This window comes from Zonotrichia albicollis, chromosome 1, assembly GCF_047830755.1.
Source record: "Zonotrichia albicollis isolate bZonAlb1 chromosome 1, bZonAlb1.hap1, whole genome shotgun sequence".
NCBI lineage: Eukaryota > Metazoa > Chordata > Aves > Passeriformes > Passerellidae > Zonotrichia > Zonotrichia albicollis.
In genome coordinates, this window is record NC_133819.1 from 32,506,870 (window position 1) to 32,532,285 (window position 25,416).

Consider the following 25,416-nt stretch of genomic DNA (forward strand, 5'->3'; position numbering starts at 1 on the left):
GACAATCAGGATGAAAATTTGCTGCAAGGGCTTTTTGGTTGTATTCCTTTTGCTGTGGCAATATCAACATTCAACCAGCCACTTGCCAGAAAATTAAACAAAGTCAACAGGGTTTCTCTTATTCCACCATCTCACCACAACTCCAGCAAGTGACAAGGATGGCACAAGAGAAAGCTGGACAACCCACCCAGCTTAGCCATCCCAAATAACCACATACTGATTCTCAGGGAAGACAAGGCTCCTGAAAAGACAGGTAAAAGCTGACTTTATCATCCACACCGCAGTATCAAGTATTGTTTAATCTAATTCCAAAGTGACACGAGACAAAATGAAAGACAAGAAACCACATTATCAGTGGACTTAACTTTTATTGAGGGGGGAAAAAAAAATGTTTACACATAGCTGTAGGTTTTTCCATCCATACTTCCAAAAGTTCAAAAAGGACTGGAAACAAAACTTGCTCCATCATTATTTCAATACCACAAAGTTGGCCATTTTTTCTTTCATGAACAGCAAATTATATAACTAATTGCTATGTTCAATAAATATTTTTCTCTTGCACCAATTAAGAGGAAATATTCAATGAAGTACCACAAAGACCCCAGGAATTCAACAATTTCAATTTTAACTGTTATCCACTGCGTAGCAATCCAGAAACTTTTTTCTATAAAACACACAGCCTTAATTTTGAGTGTACAGGGATCTATTCTCCCAGTCAGTCAAATACCAAACTCTGATCTAGCTCAAATAGTCTACTTTCAAAGCAACTACTTGACAAAAAAAAAATTTAAAAATCCTCTGGTTCAGGACTATCTAAGCAAATTTATCATTACAGAAAAGACTCAAAGTCATTACTTGTTTATCAAAGTAATAGGTAAACATTTTAACAGAAAGATTAACAAGTTACTTGGAAATGCAGGTTTATGTTAAAGTATCCGAGTGTGTATACTACATATGACATGCAAGCTTTAAAAATATCAATGCTCTCTTCTGATTAGTCAGGAGTCCAACTGTTTTAGAAATAAAATAGGAATGACTTCCAAAATGTATCAGCACTTTGGGGTTTTCTATTTTTTTGCTCAAGATGTTTTACTACACAAAAACTACAACAATTACAATATTTAAGAGTATTACAATAAGAAGGGGTGGAAAATAGGAATACTTCAACTGAAAATATGTATATTCTAAATGAACCAAAGACTTGTGAAAGAGCTGGAAGGAGGACAAGAAAGGGAAAATCGAAGGGAAAGCAGTAGGGAGGCTAAAGATCTGAACTTTGTATTTAAAAATCAAGTCCTCAACTGTAACTCTTCTGATCTTCAGTAGCGCCCTGGAAAAAACAAAAGATGACACAATTACTAATTACACCATCATAAACTAACTGTACACATTTTCTCAACTTAACTGTGTCCAGCTTTTTTTGCTTTCACATTCAGAATTCCCATTGATCAATTCATATAACAATGTTTATGTCAGCCAGATCCTGTTTATTCACTTGTATTTACTTACTTGGACTATAGGAACGGGATCTTGATCGCGATCGGTATCGACTATAATAAGGCGATGGTGATCGTCTCCTTTAAAGGAAATTAAAAAAGAAACCAAACAACATCCATTATGAAAGGAGCCTTATTCACATCACTTCTACAGAACAGAACCACTTCCTTAGCACTGAAAGACTTGGCCTGCATGAATGATTTCTGCTTTATTTGGCTGTGGCTTATGGTTATTTAACAAATGCTTTTATATTTCTCTATTTGATGTGTTTAAACTCTAAGATATTCCCAGACAAAGAATTTAATAAACTCTCACTAGCCTTACAAACACATAAAGTGCTTTCCCAGATGCCTACAATTCTTGTTGAACAACATTCTCTGAAACCAGATAACTTTCAAAACAGCAAGATGGTTATGAAATGTCAAGCATTAAAAATCCCATCTACAAATAATCCCTTTTTAAACAGCAGTGTGTATCAGCTGTCCCTGGTTCTATATACAGCATAGAAAAATAAGTTCCCTTTTTATCTGTCCACTTGATTCCTGGGATACATGCTCTACACCTCCTTAACATAGCAAAATTAACCCCTTGCCCAACAGAAAAACCAAATTACATAAAACACTGAACGTTCTGACTGCTTCAGTCCCATAAAACCCAAGGGAATGAGGCTCTAACACATAACAGACATGTATGCAGAATATTGCTACAAACTGAGTATGTTTTGCCATCTGACTTTCCAACAAATCCACTGTTACAGAAATGAAATAAAGATAAGGTACCTGTATCTGTAGTCATATTCTTCATATCTGTCATATCCTCTGTCATACCCCCTATCATAGTATGAGTCCCGGCGACGACCCGCTCCACCGCCACCACCTCCTCCACTGCTATTAGGGGAAAAGAAAAAACAAAAACAAAACCCCCTTCATATATCTAGTCTTCATCTTGAGTTAAATTATTAGATAGATAAATAAAAAATATTTAAAATATTTTTAAGTGGTCTTGTACTAAATCAGACACTTAAGACTGTATCACAAAAATATACTGACAAAGAAGTTAAATAAAAACACGTTCAAAATCTCTCAGAAAAACGAGGGATTTGGTGTTAATTCCCATCAAAATCAAAGGCAAATGGGCACCTTAGTATTTCAGCAGGCTAAGGATACATTAATTGATCATGCTGGATATTATTTTTTATTAACAGGTCCTTCAATATTTCTACAAATCAAGATACAATAAACAACAGTAGGATTAAGAGGTGTATGTTAGTAATTTCTTCAACCAGAATCTAGCATTAGTTTAAATCCACTGAACTCACTGTGTTGGCCTGCCCATGTAGATGCCTGGGGTGGGTGTATGTGCTCTTTTGGTGATTGAATAATCCACTCGAATCCTCCTGCCATCCAGCTCCATTCCATTTGCATGCTCCATTGCCTGCAGGAGAGACAAGGAACAGGGATGTGACATCTGCAACCTACTGGTAACTATGGAAGGCTATGTACAAACACATTATTTTCCACCAGAAAAACAAGCCCGGAACTGGTCTTGTTTAGAGTGGTTACTAGTGCCCCACTGTGGCGACTGGCTCATCTCCTGTCCCCATGCCTGTGTGCCGGTGGTGTTACAGGGCTGCACTGGGGGGCCGAGCTAATGCGACTCTCAATCCTGCTTAAGGGAGCACAGGCTAACCACTAACACAGCCACTCTCCCTAGACTTTATCTTCTACCCATCTGAAAGGCAAACTGAAAGTCAAACCAGCTTTTTTCTGAAAGCTGCATCTTTCCCAGCACCGTCTCTGCCCCAGAGGGGACGGGCGGATTCAAAAGCTGTGCAAAACAGTGGCTTCCTGTAGGGTGCATATGGCCGGATTACTGCTCGTCGGCTGCCATTTCATGCTCTCCCAGCCTCCTGCCATCTCCCTTACAAGGACCTACTTCAGCAGAGCTTAGTAAAATGGCGGGTTCAGCCTACATGGATACCTAATTACAACCTTCCTCCCCACTCCCTCTCACAATAGCAGCTCGCTTAAGGGATACACACAAGGCTCTGCGCTCAGAACTGCCCGCAGCCCCTGCACGCACTCGCTGGGTGTTCCAGCCCCAGCTCCTCCACTCTGAGAATCAATACAATGGCCTTTCACAAACTCAAACCATCAAAGTACGTTATTCAAAGGAGCACAGTGAACTTTTGAGACTTACATTCATGCAAAAATAACCTAAAACCCCAAACCCCAACAAATCCACAACAATTAATTTTAAAAGCTAATGATGGACTTGAAAAGATTTTTTTTTAAATCTGCTTTTTGAATTTTAATAGCTTTTGTTATCTGCTATAGAATCCCTGAAATACCAATACACACCACTTACTTCTCAACACTAAGCACAGCACTTAGTCCAATACACATTATTTTAATTTTTCATGTCTGGAGAAGAGACACTGTTATAACCTTGAGTTAAAGAACATAACCACTTTGCTATTTTTTTTATCTACAAAAAACAAGACAACCTCAAAACATGAAGGTGGCTCTAAACAGAGAACTTTTTTTCTTCTTTTTAATAATGAAGCATTTATTCAAAAATTTCAACTCTAACAAGAGCCTCACTGAACTTACACACAAATTGTAAAGGAGATACAGAAACCTGATATCCATATGATTTAACTGCTGTGTCCAAACTGGAGACGACTGATGATCACTGATGTATTTATTGAGAGTTAACATTTTAGTAATGCTGTTTGTGTCCATACTATATCGCCACCTAGTGATTTGTGTTCCTGTACAAACCTAACTACATCTAGCCAACTGCAAGGCACAGCAAAGAGCATTTCAAGTCTTTCAATATACACTCAGGTATATTTTGTGACTAAAACACATCACTCAGCTTGAGTCTTCTAGCCTTAACACCTTTTTTTTCCCCACAAGGATGATATAAATGAAAATAAATCTGTGCATGCATAAGCCTAACAATGAAGGCTGCAAATATCTGGCTGAAAAATTACCTTTGTGATGAAACACATCTTTCTGGAAATGCAGTAAATTTAATTGTAAGAAATTTTCTGCAGCATGGCATTTTCAAGTCCAGTCAACAACTTTCAGAATAATAAGCTTAGCTGACAAGAAGCCACCCTAAATCCAGAACATCTGGCGTGTTTGTCTTATTCAGTTAAGCCAACAAACACCTCTTCCAGAGGAAGAATTCTTTGACAGAGGGAGCAGTATAGAGAAGACCAACATACCAGCAAGAGAAATGAAGAATTAATTTTGAGAGCTGGCTGCTTGTTTTAGAAATACCAGGAAATGTGTTACATTTCAGTGTATAAAGATCATGGTTACCAGACTGCACAGAACTCCCGACACCCTGGTCATAATTTCTAATGTCCGACCAAATATTAAAACATTTTCCTTTTACAGCTGTCAGGTTTAATTGCCAACTAAAAAAATTTAAAATAGAGAAAATCTTTAATAGATAGACAAAAACAATAAAGCCTCATAGTTCTGACTGCATCCCCAAACAGAAAGGCCAAAACCTACAATTAATAGTATAGATCACTCATAAATTCAGTAATTAGCAACTGGAAATTGCTTCTAAAGAGAAGATTCTCTGCACCACTCTTAACTGCACACCTCAGGTCTCTGAAGTCAAGTACTTACATTAGTACTGACATTATTAGGTAAGGACTGCTGCAAGATGACAAAAAGCCCCCTCTGAAAACCTGTGTTCATGTAACTGATACAACAGTATTTATTTTGTATGAAGGTTGGAAAAATATGCAAGTGATCCTAATCACTACCACTTCTGTGCTGTATTGAAAGTTAAAGTAGTTTACAAGAAAGTTTTGGGGTTTCACAAAATTTTCTTACTGCATGTCATACTGAAAACAAATTTCACTTTCCTTTTCTTGATGGTTTTGTGTGTGCATGACTGCCGTGTTAAGAATATTTCAGTGTCAAAGAGAAAAAATTGCATATTCTCTCTAAAAACACCAGATTCTCAAATACTGTTCAATAAATTCTCAAATACTGTTTAAAATGATGAAATGAAACTTTAAAAAGAAAAAATCAAATTATATTAGATTTTAAGACACACAATACCCTCTTACGAGTCTTTAAACAGTCAATCTATTTTTATTACAACCTAGATTATTTTCCAAATATCTGAATTTTGTTAAAAGATGTGCATGGCTTTTGCAAGAGGACAGTAAGCAAGAACACAGCATTCCTATAAACATCTAATAATAATTCTAGTTGCAAATTCTATCGAAAACCTGATTTTTGTAGGCTAGAATACACACCTACATGTTTGCAGTCAGAACACAGAACTAGGACTGGGAATGGCATAGGTTCAATCTTGGATCACATTTTTAAAGTTTTGGAGTTTTAAACCTTCAGCAGACTGTCCATAAGAAGAAAACGGATTATCTATAAGGTGTTAATTTCACCAAATGGGCAGTTCCTGAACTACAGTATCATCTCCAGTGGCTCAAAAAAGTCAGAAAGCAATAAATTTAAGAAAGATTTCAAGGTCATTTGATATTTAATGCAATATATACTGTTTTCTACATGTATGACCAATTAGGTAGATAGAGTAAAACAAGTCTGGAAATTAAATGCGCAAACTTACATGGGTGGCTGGTATTAGTTTTTATTAGTTATTAAAAAATTAAGGTAACTATTTCAATAACTTTCAATCACTACGAAGTTAACAACATACAGACTGAATATGCTTAAATAGCCAAACACAAGCAGTTTATATTGTGACTTATTTCAAAAATATGTTCTCACAACTTAAAAATAACCTCACAAAGTACTGCCTTTTCTTTTCCTCACTGTAGTTTTGGGGGTTTCTTTGTTTGTTTTTTACGTGAAGATCTTGTCCACTGCATTTAATGACACTGAAAAAAACATCATCTCCATTCCATCACAGGTACAGCAAGGGATGAAAGACACAATGGATTAGATTCCCCCCTCCAGTAATTGATTACTCATTCACTTCTGGATTTACTGAGAACAACTGAAAAAAATTCTGAAAAAAAAAAAATCTGATGGAATTAACAAAGAAACTTATCTTTTTACACTTGCTGCAGTCTGCCACATTCAATTCAAGTATCCATTTCACTTTCAAACAACATTCAGTTTACATTCTCTACTTTGAGATTTCAATGACAACTTTTAAACATAAACAATTATGAGCTTCAGCATTGATGGATTCAATGTATTATTTTTAAAGCATACTTTAGAGCTTCACAGTCAAGAGAAACAGGATTTTAGAGAACCAGAATGAAGAACTGGATGTTCCTGCAAGTATTAGCAACTTCATGGTATTTCAGAGTCTCCAGAAGTCTGTAACTTGTAATTCCAAACATCTGAGACCTTCTGGTGCTCTTTTCTGGTATATCAAGGGTTGTTTTTGATACCACAAACAATACTTAAACCATTTCTTCAACAAGCCATGGGAGTTTTGTTCAATAACATTGGTTCTAAGCTAGTCTGCTTGCACCACACATTTTATGTTTTTCAAGCTGAACTGATAAACTCCATTATTATTCTGGTTTTTGACAACTGAATGATGTTACTGGTTTGTGTTGATTGTTAATGAACAGCACTTCAGAAAAAGGTTCTGAAAAGATGCTCAAAACTTTTTGAAGAACATCTAACTAGCATTAGAAAATTCCATATTGCCAACAGCTGCTGTAGCTGATGCTTCTTAGATGAGTTCCTCCTACAGACAGTACATTCATAGTAGCCTCAGTTTAAACAACTAACACTTCACAGTCTGAGCTACTGAGAAGCTGGTTTAGCAGCATATGACATCCCTGGTAACTGTAGTAAGAACCACGTCCCTAGAACAGCCAGCACTTTTCACTCATGATTTTATCAACTTACTGTTAAGTAAGACCCTGACACAATCAACTCCTCCTCCATCAACCTATTTTTGTCTCATCCTAGTACACAGAAGTTAATAATCCTCTTAAACACAGGAGGAAAGTCCTTATGTGATGGGCAGATGAATATCCTCTATGATTTTGTGAAAACATTGCAAAACAATATTACAACACTGAAGACTACGTAAGAGAGTCTTGAGACTTGAGAAACAAGTCTTGAACAGATGTTTACAGATATTGCCCTTTGCATGGTGCACACACAAAGGACTTGCACATTCTGAGGACTTGGAAAAGGGTGGCTAAGACAAGACACTGCACCACCTAAGGCAAAAAAGCAATACTAAATATTTTTAAAAAACCAACAACTTCTTGAAATAGAATGACTTTACAATAAATTAAACCCACTATATACCCATTCTAAAAACAGGCACATAATGACAGAAGCTTTTCAAACAGGCTTTGAACAAGCTGACAGACATGAACATTGGCACAGCAAATCCTCAGGTTCCCATACAATCATTAGACATTCATCAGTTGTTTCCTAGACACCCATCAGTCCTTGACATTTACTGTCTGCTATCACACTTTGAACTGAAGACAGTGTCCACAGCATCTTCAATATAGATCAAAACCTAAGAATCCAGTCGAGTGTTATTTTGCAAACACTATGCAATAAAAGACATCTGATGGAAATGGAACCTTCTGTCTGATCATGAAGTTTCATCTTAACCTTGGCAGGGTTTGAAACTGAATAGAACATATTCTACAAGAAATCTCCTGGACTGGACACATGCTTTGAAAACTTCTTTCTCAGTCTTGTTGTAGTGGAATGTCTGAAGCTACTGTGATGCTTTGGCAGCTTCTCTGTGTAGTAGTTATCAAAAGCTAAGCTTCTGTTCCTCTTTATAATCAAGATGCTCCTGAACAGCTAACAACAAGGCTGCTATGGTGTCATAATCTGAAATTTTAAAACAGTTAAAGTAAAAATACACTTTAAAACTGCCCCTTCTGTATTTTTAGGACACTGTGAAGTATCACCTTTAAGAAATGCTATTTTACATTGTCTTTGGAGTTCCAATACATCGATGTAGTTGACAACTTAAAATGTCTTTACCACCATATGGCCACTGCACAACTTGGTTTCAGAATCACGACTCACAGCAACACTTTTACTAGTTCAGTAACTGATCCAGTTTGTAAAAGTGGTAGGATGACAAAAATCCTAAGGGATTTTTAGCTGCATGAGAATCCATGCACAACTGACAGTAATTAATCTTTAAGTTATGAAAGCTTAAACATAACTACTCATAATTAATTTGATGTAAAATTTTAGTATTACCTGTATTTCAGAGCAGGTCTGTTGAGAAGCTTCCCTATGCTAGCCTTCCTGAAGGGCAATAGCAGAGACTATGAAAAATGCAACTTTTCTCTAGAGTTCTACTCTCATTTAATCTATATCTTTATATGGGGTTGTAATTTAGTTCAATAGATCATCTCTTTATTCAGATGTTTTGGATGTTGAAGGTTTGGGATTCTGGTTATGGTTTCTGGTTGGTTGTAATTTTAAAAATTATTATTATTTTTAAGAGGAGTTAGTTATTCAGAACAGAAGTAATTCAAGTGTCATTACCTTTAGTCTGAAAAGTTGAGTATGCATATCTTCCAAACACAGAATGCTACATTTCTTTCAGTGTTCTTCTACAGGGACTGCTGCAAAATTTCACACCTACAGCTGTCTAGCTATATGTCTGTATCTACTTACTTTATATATCTCCCCTTTTTCTACACCAGCTGCCACATTGTCATCTTCAAATCTGTCCTCAAGGTTCATGAAATAATTCAAATAAACAAGTTTTGCTTCTGTCCTTCTTGCCAAAATATTTCAGTTATTTAAATTCCAGGTGTTGGGAGAGTTTGCATCCTTTCCCCCTTTTCAGGCTCCGATCCGTTGGAGAAAAGAAAAATGGGTTTAATTACACTCCAAATTATTTTGGTTCCTGCTTAAGGCCCTAATCTTTACTTCTGTATTTCTGAACGGAAGTAACATCTCTTTTTGCTTTCCTTTGCATTCCAGTTTCATAGCATCTGCCAAAACAGCTTTATGCTAAACAAATTACTTCATGCTATTTACATGGAACATTTTAAGAAATGCATGGTATCACGCATGACCATTGCCCGTGGCAACCAGGGAGAAAAACCTACCTCTAAGGACATATGAAGCTTTAAAAAAAAATAAAAAAAAAAATAAAAGAAAAATAGCTGTACCAGCAGACAAGACTGGTACATGGATGTGCCAAGGAATACTGTGCAAATATTTCAGATGCAAGATGTTTTACAAAATAGCCACTTTTTCAAAATCCCAACAAATTCAGTGTGCAAAGAAATACAAGTCTAGAAGTCAGTACAGAGCAGGCCATCAAAGACCGATGGATATACAGCTATCCATCCCATTAATCTCTCGACCAACCTCTCCAACTGAGACTGCAGGAGAATACAGAAGGGACACTAAAGGAAGCTTGGTGTCCTTTTACTTACCTCTATAACTTGCAACAAACACACATATATACATCTACAAGACTACTCTTCCCATAAACTGATTCTGGATCATACCAGAAGTCAAACACAAGAACTCAGTTCAATCAAGTAATCTAAGTTTTCTTTCATTTAATTATCATCAAGGAGCAGCAGCATTCTTATTTTTCAACTCCTGATAGGTTCCAGAGCTGTCATCCTCCCTGCCTTCAATATCAAATGATCTATAAAGAGGAGTTGTATTTAATATCTCCTTATAAATAAAACCTGGCAAATGCACACAGAATCAAACAGCACATCTGCCCAAACCTATTAATCCATGAACAAGATGAAGTCTGTCCCAAGGAAAGAGATGCACACAATGCAGACCTTAAATAGTTTTTAGAGGGTGTCTTTACTTTTAATAGCAACTTTATCTACTAATTTCAGTAAACGTGGTAAAGTTCACAGTATCATTATAGGGGTAAAAAAAACTATTGCTTAATGTAAATTGTGGTGGCTCATAACACAGGCTGCTGTTCGTATTCTTTGATTCTTTCCTTACAGATCCATTACACTAACAACTCAGTTTGGCTATTAACAGCTATCTGTTAAACAACCAGGAAAGCAACTGACCAAGGCACAAATCAAGACAAACCCCACTGTTTTTCAAATGTTCAATAACATGCCTAAAAGGAGAAAATACACAAGGAATCACCAGAATTTTCATTCAGAAAACAATGTAAAACTTCAACTTCCAAAATGTCTCAGAAATACTTGGGATATAGAAGCCTTTAAGATTTATTTGCATTTTGAAGTAACAGACTAAGATCAAAGTCCAGAGCTCATTGGTGATTTAATACGATATTTAAGATATTGAGCATAAGCTTATGCTCAATATCTGCCCATGTACCTGAACTCAAATGCTTCATTTGTTTAGAACTGCCACATTGCTTGAACAAAGGATTTAAAATTAATCTCAGGGTGAGAATCTGCTAGTGAATACACACTCAAAAACCTGTTGTCTTTTTTTACAGACAGTTAATGAAGATAATGCATAAAGAGCACACCTGAAAAAAGTAGCAAAGCATGCATTTACCTCTTTAGAGTCATCAATTCTCTCAAAATAAACGAAAGCAAATCCTCTTGATCGTCCAGTCCGCTGATCATAAACCACATTGACACCAGTGAGAGGTCCGTAACGGGAGAAGACTTCACGTAAATCTCTCTCGGTAGTGTACAAACTGAGACCAAACACTCCAAGACAGGTATTAGGATCTGGATTAGCCTGGTAACACAAATGTTCAACTCCCATTAGTTTTCATTTCTAAAAAATTATTAACATTTGAATATTCTTATATCCAAAAATTATCAATTATAAAAAATTTAATCTGAAGAAAACTAAACAGGTAATACACAGTTCAACACATAAACAGTTATCATTCTAATTGTAAGACTGTTTCAAAAAGCAACTACTTTCAAAGGTTTTAATTTTAGAAAAAAGACCAAGACAAGTTTCTCATGTTTGTAAAAAACAGTTGATAAAAATTATCATTCTGATATACAGAAAAGCTACAGAACAAGAGGAACCCATGTTGCTAGTATTTCATATTTAAACGACCAAGGGGCAGACAGCACACACAAATCTGTGCTGCAGACAGGTCAGCCAGCCTGAACTGCCACCTTCAGCCCTCTTGCATGGTCATCACTATGAGTGCACAGTGCCTCCAGCTGCCCACACTGCACGGGAGCACTTGAGCTCCTCAGCACAGGCAATGAACTATAATCTAGCTCCTACTGAAACTTCCTCCACCTCAGCATTTCCTATCCAATATACTGAAAGTCAATATTTACACTTGTAAGTTAATCTTTCCACTTGTAAACTGGATGAAAGGCACCTGATTCTTTCATCTAGAGAGCAACAACTGTTGAAGGCCAGTTCTGTGAAACTGTAATCCAACAGCATGCATATTTCTTTAGCACAAAACTCTTCACTCTCTATCATGATGTGGGATACTTAAAAAAATTCACTTCATCTAGACAAAGTCAAATATGTAATAGTACAAGGTACAAGTTCTCTTTTAGGTTCAAAATTTCTTTACATGCCAGAGAATTTGTATCTAATGCCAAATCCTCTGTAAGATTATTTTGATCAAAACGTTTTTCATGTTTTTCAGTTAGGTGTCTGGCACCTGTACTACCAGATGCAGCAATTTAAAACACCAGCAACAAGCACAGAGATTTATTGTTTCTGCCAAAATAACAACTGGAAGCTGACACAAATGAAAGTTGTATTTCAGTTTCAGTAAGTAATCTATGAATTATAATTTATGCCTCAGTGCCTGCTTTTCAGCCTGATTCAAAGACTGAAAAGGTTTAGATCCTTTGTCATATTTTTTTGAGCACATTTGCTCAGGAACCTGTTGTGAAAATAAGATGCCTGCACTATTCATATATTTGAAGTTCCTTTCTTTCCATTTGTCAAAGTTCAAACTTCTGTTTTAAGACATGAATATTCTGCAATTCCACACTAAAGAGCTGAAGAGCACAAGACCTGGCAGTTTGTAACTCAAAAGTTTGAACTATACACATCAAGATATGTATTTTTTACTCCATATTTCAATGGCACTGGCAACTATACTAATTTTATTACTAAAATCCTGTAAGTATTAATCTGTCATTCAAATAATTGTTCAGGTAAATTCCTCCCCACATCCATACCTGTTGCATGTTTTTAACATCCCTCTTACACTTAAACTCCATGAATTCTTCCAAGGCAAGAGACTACTGAGATCAGTCTGCAGACCTTAAGTGCCAAGTGACAACTGCATCACCAATGGAAGGCCTAAAATGATTGTGGATGACTAAAGGGCAACTTCTGTACTAGGTTTTTGGACTGCCTCCCATCAACCCAGTATGCAAGCTCTCTCTACAACAAAAGAAGTGGCAAAATTGCTTTCCAATTCTCAACCCCAACCACTCTGCTGTTACAAAGAAGGACACAAGGAGAAATCTTGGAATGACAGGATTAGTATTTTAGATTTTGGTTGGTGTAGCTGTACTTCCTCCTGCTCATACAGAGACACCTCTCATCTATATTTTGAAAGACTTACTGCACCTTCTTTCCACAAATGTAAATTTTTCTAGTCTACTATAAAGATTTACTTATTACCTAATAACACAAGGCTTTACTTCAAGGTAAATCAAATGAAACAATCAGAAGCCTAAAATCACAAGCAATCTTCAACATATACTCTATAAGCAAATAAACACTTGGGAATTTCCTTCTATGGATCCCTATGCCAATCTTATCAATACTTTCAGGTTGCCAGCATACACAGATGTGGTCTCATTTTTGTAAAAGTTATATACTTTTTTAACAACAACAAAAAAAATCATAACAGTTTAACTTCTAGAGCTGACTGAAGCCAAATGTCACCATACCTGCACATACTGACTTGCAATAGAATGTTTTTCAATTAAATTCTACAACTTCCCTGTCAGTTAGTTGCAGGCCCAAGAAGTAAGCGCTCACCTGTAAGGACAGAGATTGCTCCACACACAACCCCCACTCCCACCCAATCCCTGCATCCTCCAGTGACAAACCAGCAGGTCTAACTCAGCCTGCAGTAACCTGGGCTGCTCTGATACAAGCAGCAATTATTGTGTCGATACTCAGCCTTTCTGAACATGACATACTCTGCTGCCAGTGTGCCTTCTCCTGTTGGACATGGGCGAGTGACTGCGGCTCCTGCGCCGGCGGTACTCTGGTGTGTACGATCTGCTCCGAGAGCGTCGCCTATGGGAGTGAGAATGGGATCTGGAACGGGTGTAACGTCTGTGCGAGTGTCTTCTGGACCTGGATCTTCGACAGAGAGAGAGCCTTCAGTCAGGGCAAAGGTGTATGGCCATCATTCATTGACCTCTAAACAGTACATTTTCTAGAGAAAAATCTTTTCTTAGATGGTGTCTACAATATTAAATCCATTAAGCTTTTTCTACCTTGCATACCTAAAGATTGCACGGATCTCTAATAACCTGCTCGGTAGCAGCATTTTTAACTCTTTGAGAGTACTTCTGACATACACTGAGGATTATATTCACAACAGCTTTCAGCAATTTCAGAGTTTAAACTTACATCAGCTTGGCTGTAACAACTGCACAGTGGCACAGAAACTAGATATGCCACACTGTAAAGTACTGTTTTGACTGAAAAATTGAAATATCTGGCAGGACTACAGTGCTGCAATATCTACAAGTAAAATTTGTCTAGGCATGAAAATTACTCCAGACCAAAAAAAAAGCAAACCCCAAACATCTGCTCTAATCCTTAAACACTTCCCTGCAAATGCCTTGCTGATAATAAGCTGTTTAAAACAGGTAGGTAATCACCTGGCTAAACACTGCAAGAAATGAGTTGAACTTTGGCAATTCAGACCACAGCAACCCTTTCAGTTGTTCTGGTATAAAGTGTATAGCTAGAGAAGATGTATTACTGATCTCTCCCAAGAACTGGGAAGGAGAGACAACGTTAAGACTATTCCTCTTTCCCCTCTAGTGCTACAAATGCTGTTTTCTGTTTTCTCTTGTGGTTGGTTAAAGAAAGATTCAGTAGCTTTCCCCATTTTCATCAATATGTTGCTAAAAGGGAATAGAGAAGATAGGTAGCATAAACCAGATAATACTTATGGCATATTTAGAGAAAAAAGCCTAAGACATTTCTCTTCTGATCCATGCAAGCTCCATCAGACCTGAAAGCTCTAAAGCTTTACCTCCACACATCCATACTTGGGGTAGAGAACGACAGAGAAGACATGCGCAACATTAAAAAATGAATTTAAATATTAAAACTCAAAAATTAGGACCACACCCAATTTAAGACATAGTTTTTGATTATATTTTTAAAGCCTCCAATGAAAGAATGTCCAGAACATTCACAAACACTGTTTTCCAGTATTTCCAACAGTTAGACAGCTTACTCTTTTTATGTAACCCTGATGCCTTTGCACCAGGTCTCACTTGACTTTTTTTATCTCCACCCTAAAGGAGAGGGCCACACAAGAATTTCCCCATAAACAATTTCAGGAGAAGGAAGCAGCTTCACAAAATTGAAATGCAATCCATTCTCTATCTTCTGGAAAAGAGAAACCTACATATTTCAGCTGTGATTTCTACATTGCTACCCTTAATTATAGCATTTTCTCTATTTGTACCCATGAAATCATTTCCCAACTTTGTCCACCTGTATGAGCACAAACAGGCAAATTAACACATCCCTGTTAATACGTCCCAAAAAGTTTGTAATTTTTACAGCAGGGGAAAAGAAACTTCACCAATGTACCAAAATAACAGCAGTAACACTGAGTTGACATGAATAACTTTGTGAACTTACCTTGATTTTGATCTTGACCTAGAGTGTGATTCAGAGTGTTTGGAAGCCCTCGATGGACTGCGAGATCCTGACCTGCTCTCTGATTTTACACGAGCAGGACTCCCAGCTGGAGATTTTGACTGGGAGCGAGACTCCTAACAAAAAAGACAGTATTAAAAATGGTATTGGTTGTGTAAATGCCTAACTCCTAACATTTAAAGTACAGTAATTCTATTATATTGATTGCTCCTGAAAAACAAATGGTTAGGCAATACCCTCCAAAACAAATTTCGTTTTGCTAACCCACTGTTAATATTGTATGCTTGCCTCAAATAGGTCCCTGCTTGAACCAGATCACCAATTCTCTATTAACTAAGTAATCATGCAAATTCATCTACAACTTGATCATACAGACACTGGAACATAAACCATACATTTACTTAACCTAGGACCCATTCATTCTTCCAGATTCTTTTAATTCTACTTCACTCTTGCTTTCTACTTTTCTTCATTCTTCATTGAGTTTTTCATTTTTCATACTTCGTGTATTCTTCCCCAATTCAAACAATTCATTATAGCCTTAAAAAAATATTCAAGTGCTTCTATCTGACCAATCTTCTGTTCAATTTTTTCCCCCATTCAATTTTAATTTTCTGATCTTTAATACTTTTCATTAGCCTTCTTTTATCTTGATTTATCTTCCACATTCTTGGAAAAAACTCTTCAATTTCTTCACGAACATTAACCTTAATGGAAAAAGAACATTTAGTATATTTAAGCACGTGGGGATTATAAAACTCTGCTGGAGTTCAGATGTTATCTACCAAATTGAAAAGCCAGCAGGTAAAGTGCAAGAAACTATTTTATAAAACAACTTTTTAAAAAAATTATCTTTAAAACTGTATAAGTGTCTATGTTCTAACAATAAGCTTACTGAGTTCTCAGTGTTTTACTGCATTTGCAAAGCTACCCTCCTCCCCTCTGAGATTTTTTTTAAGATACATAGATACACTAAAAACTAATTAGCACAAATATATTGAAGTGTTGATATCAGTGATTCCCCCCCCTAAAATAATAACTATGTGCTTCTCAGTATTAAATATCCCAAATTTTACTCCTACAGATTACTAAGACATTCAATTTAACAGAATGGCCAAAGATTTCCAGTCAAAACCTATCTATGCACATACTTACTCACAAAACACATGCATATAGGTATAAGCAACATAAATTAATATTCTTCCTACTTTTTCTTCCTCATTGTTATCCTGTTTTCCTTATATAATCCATATAAACTAAGATGTAGAACCGTATAGTTAAAGCAATCCAATAGAAGTAAAAACAGGAGGGGTTTTTTTCTTGCATGGTAAGGCACACAAGAGAAAAACTAGGAAAACAAGCAAACAAAGAGCAGGTTAGGATTTCCTCATATTTTATAGTGTACAGCATTTCTAGGGAGCTTAGCTATAGAAACCCCGACAGAACAGTATGCTATATACATTTGTAACTTCACAAAATACTTAATGAAAAATGCATACCAAGTTCCCCTCCCACAGGTGTCACATTTCAGGATTATTTGCATGATTTCTCTGTCTGACTGTCTTCACAATTTTTTCTCTTTCTTACTCTACCCATGTCCACATTTGCAGTTTCTTTTGCAGTTAAAATTCTTCACTACCTTTGGCTGGGGTTCTTTTTCAAAGATGCTGTCTTCATATTTCCAGAGAGTAAATTCACCAGAAATAGAACCTGAGAAGCTCCTTACTAACAATTATTGCAGCCACACTACCATTCCCCTTTACCTCAATAAAAAGGACAAAGGACTCATGGAGAATGTCACCTACTAGGATGACAGGCACTGCCAAACTTTAATAATGAAGGCCAAATTCAAAGCTAGGCTGTGAACGGCGGACCATACAAGCCTTATGAGGACAGCTATGTACTGAGCTAACTACAGGACTTCACTGAAATAAATTATGTACATGCCTGTAAATATTACCAAATTCGGTGGCTTGACATTTGGAATTCACTGTTTGCAATAAACAAAAATTTCTCTTATAACCACTAACATTGTTTTTTTATCACCTCGCCTCTTTGTACTCTTCAAAGTCTGACAGCCTCTTAAATTCTTCTCTTTATAAGTCATCACTTGCAACAACTGCCAATTTCTCTGCGAACTATTTGTATTTCTCTCCCTAGTAAAAAATGATCAGTAATAAAGAAACACATTCAAAGTTACATCAGATTTTAAAAAACACCCTTGAATATAAAAGACAAAGAATTCACCCTCCTCAGACACTCCTTCTTCATAAGGATACTGCATTGTCCATACTTTTTACATCTGAAAGATCAATTCTTGAACGAGAACTCTGGAAACTTGAACAAAAATACAACCCCCACCCCATCCCCAGATCCTGCACAATCCACAAGTGTTGGAAGGTGCCAAAAGTACCATGGACACAATTGCTCAAGTCAGCTTAGTGTTCTTAGCTATTCCACTGAAGCATCTTACAATACCACCCACAGAGTCTTTAATAATATCAGCTATGACACCAAATCTATATAAAGTTGACAAAAGCAAATATTACATACTTCCAAATTAACCTACATGAAATTATCTGTTTAAGTCCCTTATGGGTTATATTCACAAATACACAACTTGAAAACTGCAGTGACAGAGGGGACCATGTAAATTCTCAGAGATTCTGAACTTCCTCAAGCAAGTAACTGGGGATATAAGCTGCAGCTGAAGAGAGATTACCTGAGAGCAGTTGCACACTGCCACTGGGAAGCAATTACATCTCATCTTCTAATGCTACATAGTTCACCCAGTTACAACTCCTACAATGCTTCTAAAGGAGACTAAGAGAATCACAATAACTTGCAAAAGTTTAAGGACTTAAGGATGATGCTGAGAATGTGCCTGGTAATATTTATATCAGCAAAACTACAGGCAGGGATTAAGGGATTCAGAGCTTCAAGGAATCACAAAGAGAGATTTTAAAGAATTTTTCTTCTCTACTTACCACTATAATTAAACAATTAGCAAGCTGTATATTAGTCTACACCACAGACCAACCCAATTGTTCTTCATGAACCACTTATATCCATTCTGCAATACATATGACAAAAGTACTCAACACTCTTAGTATGTCATCTTTAACATAAGAAAGCAGACAACTCTATTATCCCAATGCACTGAAATACCTCAATTTTGTACCAGCCTTAAAGCAACCCATGCATTCTCATCTCAGCTCTGTTATTACCACAGAAACTAAATATTGTGTAGGAGAGAAAAACTAAAGTTGCACTTTGGATTGTCAGCACCACTTTCTTATCTTTCTGTCCTAAAGACCCTGAGTCATTCAAGGGCCACAGATGAGACTCAGTGTAACCTCAGCTCCTCATCCCACCACCTTCCTACAGACAGCACCTATCTTAATGCCTTGGGCTTCATTGTGCAGCTGTCCAGTCACTACTTTCACCCTTGCAAACTTGTAGGCAGATAATTCACTATCCCCATGGCAAACTATCTAAATTTGCTGCCACTAGAGTCTGCAGGAAAAGAAACAGAACTTCATAATATTCTTCAAATCAGACTTCCCTTTCAAAATAAACTCTGCATCTGCCAATAACACTTTTCCAGGGAACACCTCTCCCCAAAACACCAAAAAACCCACCCAACACAAAAAACCCCAAACACCCTCCCCCCTGCCAAAAGTAATTACAAAAAACCGAACTCAGTTGTAACAGTGTGCTTCTTCAGAATAAGATGTAGCGGTTTCCTCAAATCCACACCAGGAAATGGGACTAATGATTCACCAAGAATTGGAACTTGGAGCCAAAATTGTAGACAAACACAAAAATAAAAAAAAAATTGCAGATTCATTTACTGATTCTCTGGATAAAATGCACAGCTAGAAGCATTTTAAGAGAGTACTGAGGAGTATTTTTAATCCTTGTTACCTTCTTTCATTCCCAGGAAGTAACACACCGAAGTGACATAGAAAAAGGATGTCTCCTCCACCCCCACTACTCCATGATCACATAAACCCCGACACTGAGTAACTCTCAACAACTTCAGATGATCCATCTGAGCCAGGCATCAGTCAGTTCATGTATTTCATCCATACTGATAAAACTGCTTAACTGATCAAAAAGTTCTATCTAGCACTTAAATTCCTTGTGTCTTTCAAAAGAAATCCCACTTTCCAATGTCATTACTGTTTTAAAAGCATTTAAACACTTTTATGCAGAGGAGAATTGCACAAGTCTTGAAGAAGTATTCTTTCCATTTTCCACCCATCAAAAGAAGGTATGATAAAGAACATGGGGGGAGACCCACAACAAACAAAACAAACAAGTGACCAACCGATCCCTTTATCAAACCAACCAAACAAAATCTCATGTTCTTTCACACTGCTCTTCTGTCCTGAACTTGTCATGCCTTACCCTAATTCTCACCTTACAATTTCAGAGTGCGACTGAAAGGCTATGTCAACATTTAGAGTGAGATGCTAACTAAAAATAATGACATAAGTTTAAACTAAGCTTTCTATAGCAAAGCATGGGAAATGAAAAAAAACCCCAAAAATATTAAATCCCACAGAAATGTCAGGTGAAATTCAATTGACCTGGAGTGAAAAGGATAGGAAAAGTGGTTGAGCAATATCATTTCCAAAAATCTTGTTAAAAACTCCTACATAAACTAAAAAAAAAATAAATTAAGTCAAACTCTATTAAAAGGGGACAGAAAAATATAAGCAGTCAAAAAAGAAACATGAATTTAGCAGCAGCCCACATTCACCGGATAAAACTGCTAAACTAGTGACATCTCATTTATGAGGACAAGATAATATTTTGGCAGGAATCTACCAATCTTCCTTGAAACTCAAAAGAGAAGTTAAATCCTTTTTGTTTCATACTGTGATCTGTCACTATACTAAAAAAAAAGGATCCCTTAATTAGCTAATCCTATATGACTATGACAATAGTACACATAATAAGCTTCTGTATAAAAAGCATCTTTTAAGTTGTTACCTAGAAGACATGGATATTTTAAAAGTTATTAACATAAGCAAACTTTATGTATTTCTCAATGATCCCACTTATGAAAAGAAAGAAAAGGCTTCAGCAATAAACTTTTTGAAATTACAAGCTCATCTTCTCACTGAGGCTTGAAAATCACCTTTTCAGGGAGGGTTCTGTAGTCATTCCTCTACCACACACGGAAGACAGCAAAAAGAACGTGTTCAAAAGGAGTGGTTTGCCCAGCTGGCAAGGTCCAGAACAATGCAAAATTTATGAGGCTTGATTTAAACAACAAAAATGAAAAATCAGGCTTCCAGAAGAAGAACCTCACACACGCTGTCATTAGACACTGCAGGGTGATCCCAGCTCTCTCCGAGGGAATGCAGAACCCCTGAGCACCTGCAGTCCATTGTGCTCGTGTTGGAAAAGGTGTGGGAAGCAACATTCCTTCCTTTGCACAGAGGTGGCAGGCTGCCACTGCAGGAGAGAGAGGTGTAATACAATAGCTAAGCAAGCCCTTGGGGGTTTTTTTGCCAAAGAAATAATCTCAAAGCTGATCAGATCGGTAATTCCGTAGGTATCTAGGTATTTTGCATCCAAACTTGACGAAGCAAACATAAGGCACTTTCCCAGCTGAACTAAACCAAAAGCCACTTGTGTACCTATGAAATTTGCATCCTCCTTCAACAGGATGGGCCACGTGCAAAATCCTGCATTTCCTGAAGTGGTTTATTACATTACACTATTTATTCCACTGTAAGATCCTGCATACAGCAGGACCATTAGAAGGAAGCCAATCAATACAGAGTTGTAAAATGGAATTTTACCTTTGTTCTGATAAAAGGTTTTGCCTATTTAGACAAACAAAACATTAATACTGGAGAAAACTACTAAACTGTTAAGATTACAGAAATTAAATGTTACCAGAAGCTCAACAGAAAAAACTGATCAAAGTTTCAAGTGGAGCTACTGAAGTGCAGGTTTGTTCAGACTCCCTTCTGTTCATTGCTCTGGGAAACATCTAAAGTTGCACCACGGATTGAACACCAAATAAACAATAGCCTAATAAAAAAATAACAAAAAACATGAAAGGAAGTAAGAGTTGCCTGCCATCTGACAGAAATAAAAGATAAAAAAAACCTCATTTGTCTAATCTGCTCACAAAAAACATTCAATGATGATAAAATACTTTGATGTTTCCAAAGTCAAGTCACTGGATAAGAAACACAATTTAAAATCTTGTTTTATTCTTAATGTCCATAAACTTAGCTCTAGCAGATCCACTGTATCTTTAATTCCTCTGCAAATTTCTTTCTATTAAATCACCTTGCTTGAGCAGGGGGCTTTCTTCTGTTCAACCAGCCACAGGCTTAATAAAGAACTTGCTTGAAACAAAGTTGAACTTGCTTGAAACAAGTTGAAACAAAATGACACAAAACCAGAGCAGACGTAGATTAGTCTGAGCATATTTGATAAATAAGTGCTTTAAAACAAAGAGTCAATAAAGACGTGAGTTCAAGAAGGAAAAGCTCTACAATGATTTCGCACACAATACTTTAGAAATGGAAGTTTTAAAGAGTGCAAACTAAGCAATTTCATTGGAAGTTATTTCCCTAATAGCCTATTCAGATAAGTTAATATGATTTTAAAATCATCAATAGAGGCAAAGCACATACAGTATCTTACTGTCGATAAAATTAGCATTTAAAACAATTCTGCTGATACTCAACTTTCACTGAAGTGCTCCTGGGACAACATGCCTTTACACAGATGAAATATAAAAGACCTTAAACTAAACTTAAAACACCCTTACTCTTTCAGCATTCAGTTTTTAAAAACACATCACACTAATTAGCACTTAAACTGACAGGGGATGGAAGAATTGAAAGGGTACTCAGAATTCTTATTCGTGCCAAATTCCATGAAAACAAGTTCTTTACAAACTTTCTTCCAGTTTCTGCAGTTCTCTCTCTCAATGAAAACTTCTGCTTTCCTCTCAGTGCCCAGTGCCTGGATGTAGCAAACTGAAGCCCCAGGAAATGCAGTGTCTGACACAATCCTGTCTAACTGGGAATAGCAGACTAAACACTACAGCCTCAAAGTTCTAGCTGCTCAATTTTATTAATGCCTCTGAGCACTTCCAATGGAAATGAAAAATAAAGCATTACTCTGAAATAGAATTCCTTATTTCAAGAATGTTAGCACCATGACAACGAAGCAGTATTACTGAAGAAAAAAAAAACTAGAAAGGCTTACAAATGTTTTTCAGCAGAACCACAAAACTCCCAACTAGAAATCAATCAAGTACCTGCCATTATGCTCAGTTATGCCTTATTGATTGAGAATTAGGGAGCAAAAACAAACGAAGTTTTCCAAATGACGACTCAACATAGTCAGCAGTTCTTTCCAACAGGTAAATTTTCCATCACAAAAAAAAAAAAGAACAACTGATAAGCAGAAGTCACATAAACTGCTACTGTAGGACTTTTCAGACTTCATGTTCTCTCAAAACATTTTACTTCTACATCTGGGAGGAGGTGCTGTGCAGAAATGCTGAAAGTACAGAGCTACAACAGCTTTGTAACAAAAACAACAGACCCATCAAAGAGCCCAATACCGACGTTCTGACAACTAACCTAACTCAATTTCCTTCCTAACAATAACCCACACTGGGAATACACACAAGGAAATAATCCTTAAAGATACAAATCTTGACTGTAAAATGGGAGATTACTGTCATCTTAAAAAAGAGAAAAAAACAACCAAGCACCCTCACTGCTCAAGTTTCTGAAACTTAGCTGTTTCCCCTTCAGAGATCTGTTTATTTACCCCAATACTGCTTAGTTACACAGCCACCTTTTGTCCAAGCAATCAACACAAGGCAAGGTTTGTTTACCTCACGCGAGGAAGCAGCAGCAGTTACTGCATAGCCAGGGAAAGAACTTGCAGCCTATGGATTTTTTTTTAATCACCATAAAAATGGCAACAATAGTAATGCAAAAATAATTTGTGGAAGGTAATGCCGTTCTTGCAAGATTTTATTGCTTGTTTCCCCAGACAGTAGCTATGTATGTAACTGCACGGCTGCTGTCACTGGATCATCAGTCACCAAGAGGATGCTCAGGTGTTCTTCTAAAAAATCTCTTAAGAGAACAAACAAAAAGAAAACCTCTGCAAAATTTAAAAAAAAAAAAATAAATTGTGATGGAGGAGCACACATTTTGTTCCTGTTTCAAGCAGCTTCTAATCCCTGCTTGCCTTGATCATCACTAAAATAAAAAACCCCAAACCAAAACCACAAAAACAATAAAAATGGAAGGGACCTGTCACACGTGTACGTGAAAACCCGCAGCCATCAGAGGGAAGACACAGGCCTAACGAGGTTACAAAGCCACAGCAGCTCGTTGGAAGCCTTCAGCTGCACGATCGATGACTTCCAATGGTTTAATAACGACGGCCGGAGCTCCCCAGTGGCGGAGGGGGCCCGGCCCGAGGCAGCTCCCGGCCAGGAGACACCGCTCCCCTCGCACAAAAGGACGCGCGGCTCCCTCCTCTTTCGGGCGGGAGGAGGCCCCGGCGGCCCGGCCGGGGGAGCGGGAACGGGCAGGACAGCGATCCCCGGGCCCGGCGGCAACCAGGCAGCTCCGGACCGCGGGAAGGGAGCAGAGCAGCGGGGAGGAACCCCGGGGCTCCAGCAGCGCTGTCTGCACAGGATCAGCCTGCGCTGGCTGGGCAGGGGCCGGCCCGCAGCACCGGGAGCCGGCGCCCTCAGCCCGCCGGGGCGGTGGGAGCAGGGACCGTGTGAGGAGAGACGCGGGCAGCGGAGAGGGACGCGGGTCGTCACCCACGGCCCAGGCAAGCCTCGGGCGCCCGAAGGAGCCATTTTAGAGCCAAGGTGCGCTGCCCCCACCCCCGCTAGGCCCGAGAACGCCGAGTGCCGCCACCCACCGCCCCCGGGGCCGATCCCCCCCGCGACACGGCCCGCGCAGGGGAGGCCACTCACCCTCCCCTCGAAGTTGTTCTCCTCCACGTCGCTCATGTCGGCAGAGTCCTGGCCAAGGGGCTGGGGCAAAAGGGGGACGCTAGTCCCGATTAGCAACAACACCCACGGCCGCTGTTACCGCCACCGTTACCGCTATTGCCGCTATTACAGGCACTACCACCACAACCACCTCCCGCCCGCGCCTCCCGCACCGCCGCAAAATGGCGCCGCCGCGGCCGCTCCGTCTGCGCCCGGCACCGCGCTCGGGGCGGGGCCACTCCCGCCCCTCACAAAGGAGGCGACGAGCGCTGCGGGGAGACTCGCCGCGCATGCGCGCTCTGCCGGCGCGGGAGAGAGCGCGCTGCCTCGTGGCCCCGCCCCGGCCCGCCAGGTGCGCGGGTGTTGCTGCCGAAATGTGGAATCTGTAAACAAATGTTCTTAAGAAAGGATGTTCTTTGTGTCTGATATTTGTGAGCTTTCAAGCCTAATGAGTAAGAAGGGAGATTTAATCCCTGAAATAGGCAGCTGCCAAGCAAGCGGTGAGTGATGCGCCGGCGTTAGAAGGACAAATTAGCTGTCGGTAGAATTGCCTTGTCAAGGTTCAGGGCTGGATATGTTTCAGTGATATCCGACCTCGGGGGAGGGTAACAAAGCCTGGGAAGAAGGAGTTACCACTGATAGTGGACACAAAGAACGCAGAATTCACGGGCTACAAGAACATGCGGCAGAACTCCCGAGATAAGGAAGAAACTGTGCGGAAGCAGCCGTGACTGGGTAGAACGTAATTCCGGCAGGGGGAGATGTGTGACCGACTCACGGACCACCGACTCAAGGGATGAGAAGGACTGAGCATGCGGGCTCATTAGCATCAGAAGCGAGAGAGTAATTAACCAATGGAAGATAGACTACTGATCAGTAAGAGAAGGAGGTAACTTGTAGTCGATGAGCATTAGCGCTTTTGTTGCTAAAATGTATGGTATGATAGAGAGAAGTTTTGGGAGTCGTCGTGAAGGTTTTGTGGATTTCTCACCCAGCAGCGCTCTCTGCGCAGAGCTGTCAATAAATCAAATACCTCGTCTCTGTGTGTGGACTGGCCTCTTGCACACCGGCTGGAAGGAACTTATTTTGGGACTAGGCAGGGCA

At 38.5% G+C, this 25,416-nt stretch overlaps 1 protein-coding gene across 4 annotated transcripts; it reads right to left on the minus strand.

Moving 5' to 3' along the window:
- Positions 1 to 348: 348 nt before the first annotated feature.
- Positions 349 to 24,552, minus strand: TRA2A (transformer 2 alpha homolog). Of its 4 annotated transcripts, XM_074537435.1 has the most exons (9): positions 24,295 to 24,552; positions 15,695 to 16,006; positions 15,282 to 15,415; positions 13,589 to 13,748; positions 10,989 to 11,177; positions 2,816 to 2,931; positions 2,277 to 2,384; positions 1,510 to 1,577; positions 349 to 1,330 (listed from the first exon to the last, which is right to left on the minus strand). In XM_074537435.1, the coding sequence occupies exons 4-9, from the start codon at positions 13,619 to 13,621 to the stop codon at positions 1,320 to 1,322; spliced, it is 525 nt and encodes a 174-aa protein (XP_074393536.1). In that variant the 5' UTR covers positions 13,622 to 13,748; positions 15,282 to 15,415; positions 15,695 to 16,006; positions 24,295 to 24,552; the 3' UTR covers positions 349 to 1,319. The 4 variants fall into 4 exon arrangements, with proteins under 4 accessions (XP_074393536.1, XP_074393533.1, XP_074393519.1 ...); XM_074537432.1 differs by lacking the exon at positions 15,695 to 16,006 and having other exon boundaries at positions 24,295 to 24,551; XM_074537418.1 differs by lacking the exon at positions 15,695 to 16,006 and having other exon boundaries at positions 13,589 to 13,754; positions 24,295 to 24,545.
- Between the last annotated feature and the right edge of the window lie 864 nt (positions 24,553 to 25,416).

Coding starts and splice junctions, on each gene's coding strand:
- TRA2A (XM_074537418.1), bottom strand. CDS start 24,330: ATGAGCGACGTGGAGGAGAACAACTTCGAGGGGAGG. Junction 15,416..24,294: donor AGAACAACTTCGAGGGGAGG/GTGAGTGGCCTC, acceptor CTTTTTTGTTAG/GAGTCTCGCTCCCAGTCAAA. Junction 13,755..15,281: donor AGGTCAAGATCAAAATCAAG/GTAAGTTCACAA, acceptor TCTCTGTCGAAG/ATCCAGGTCCAGAAGACACT.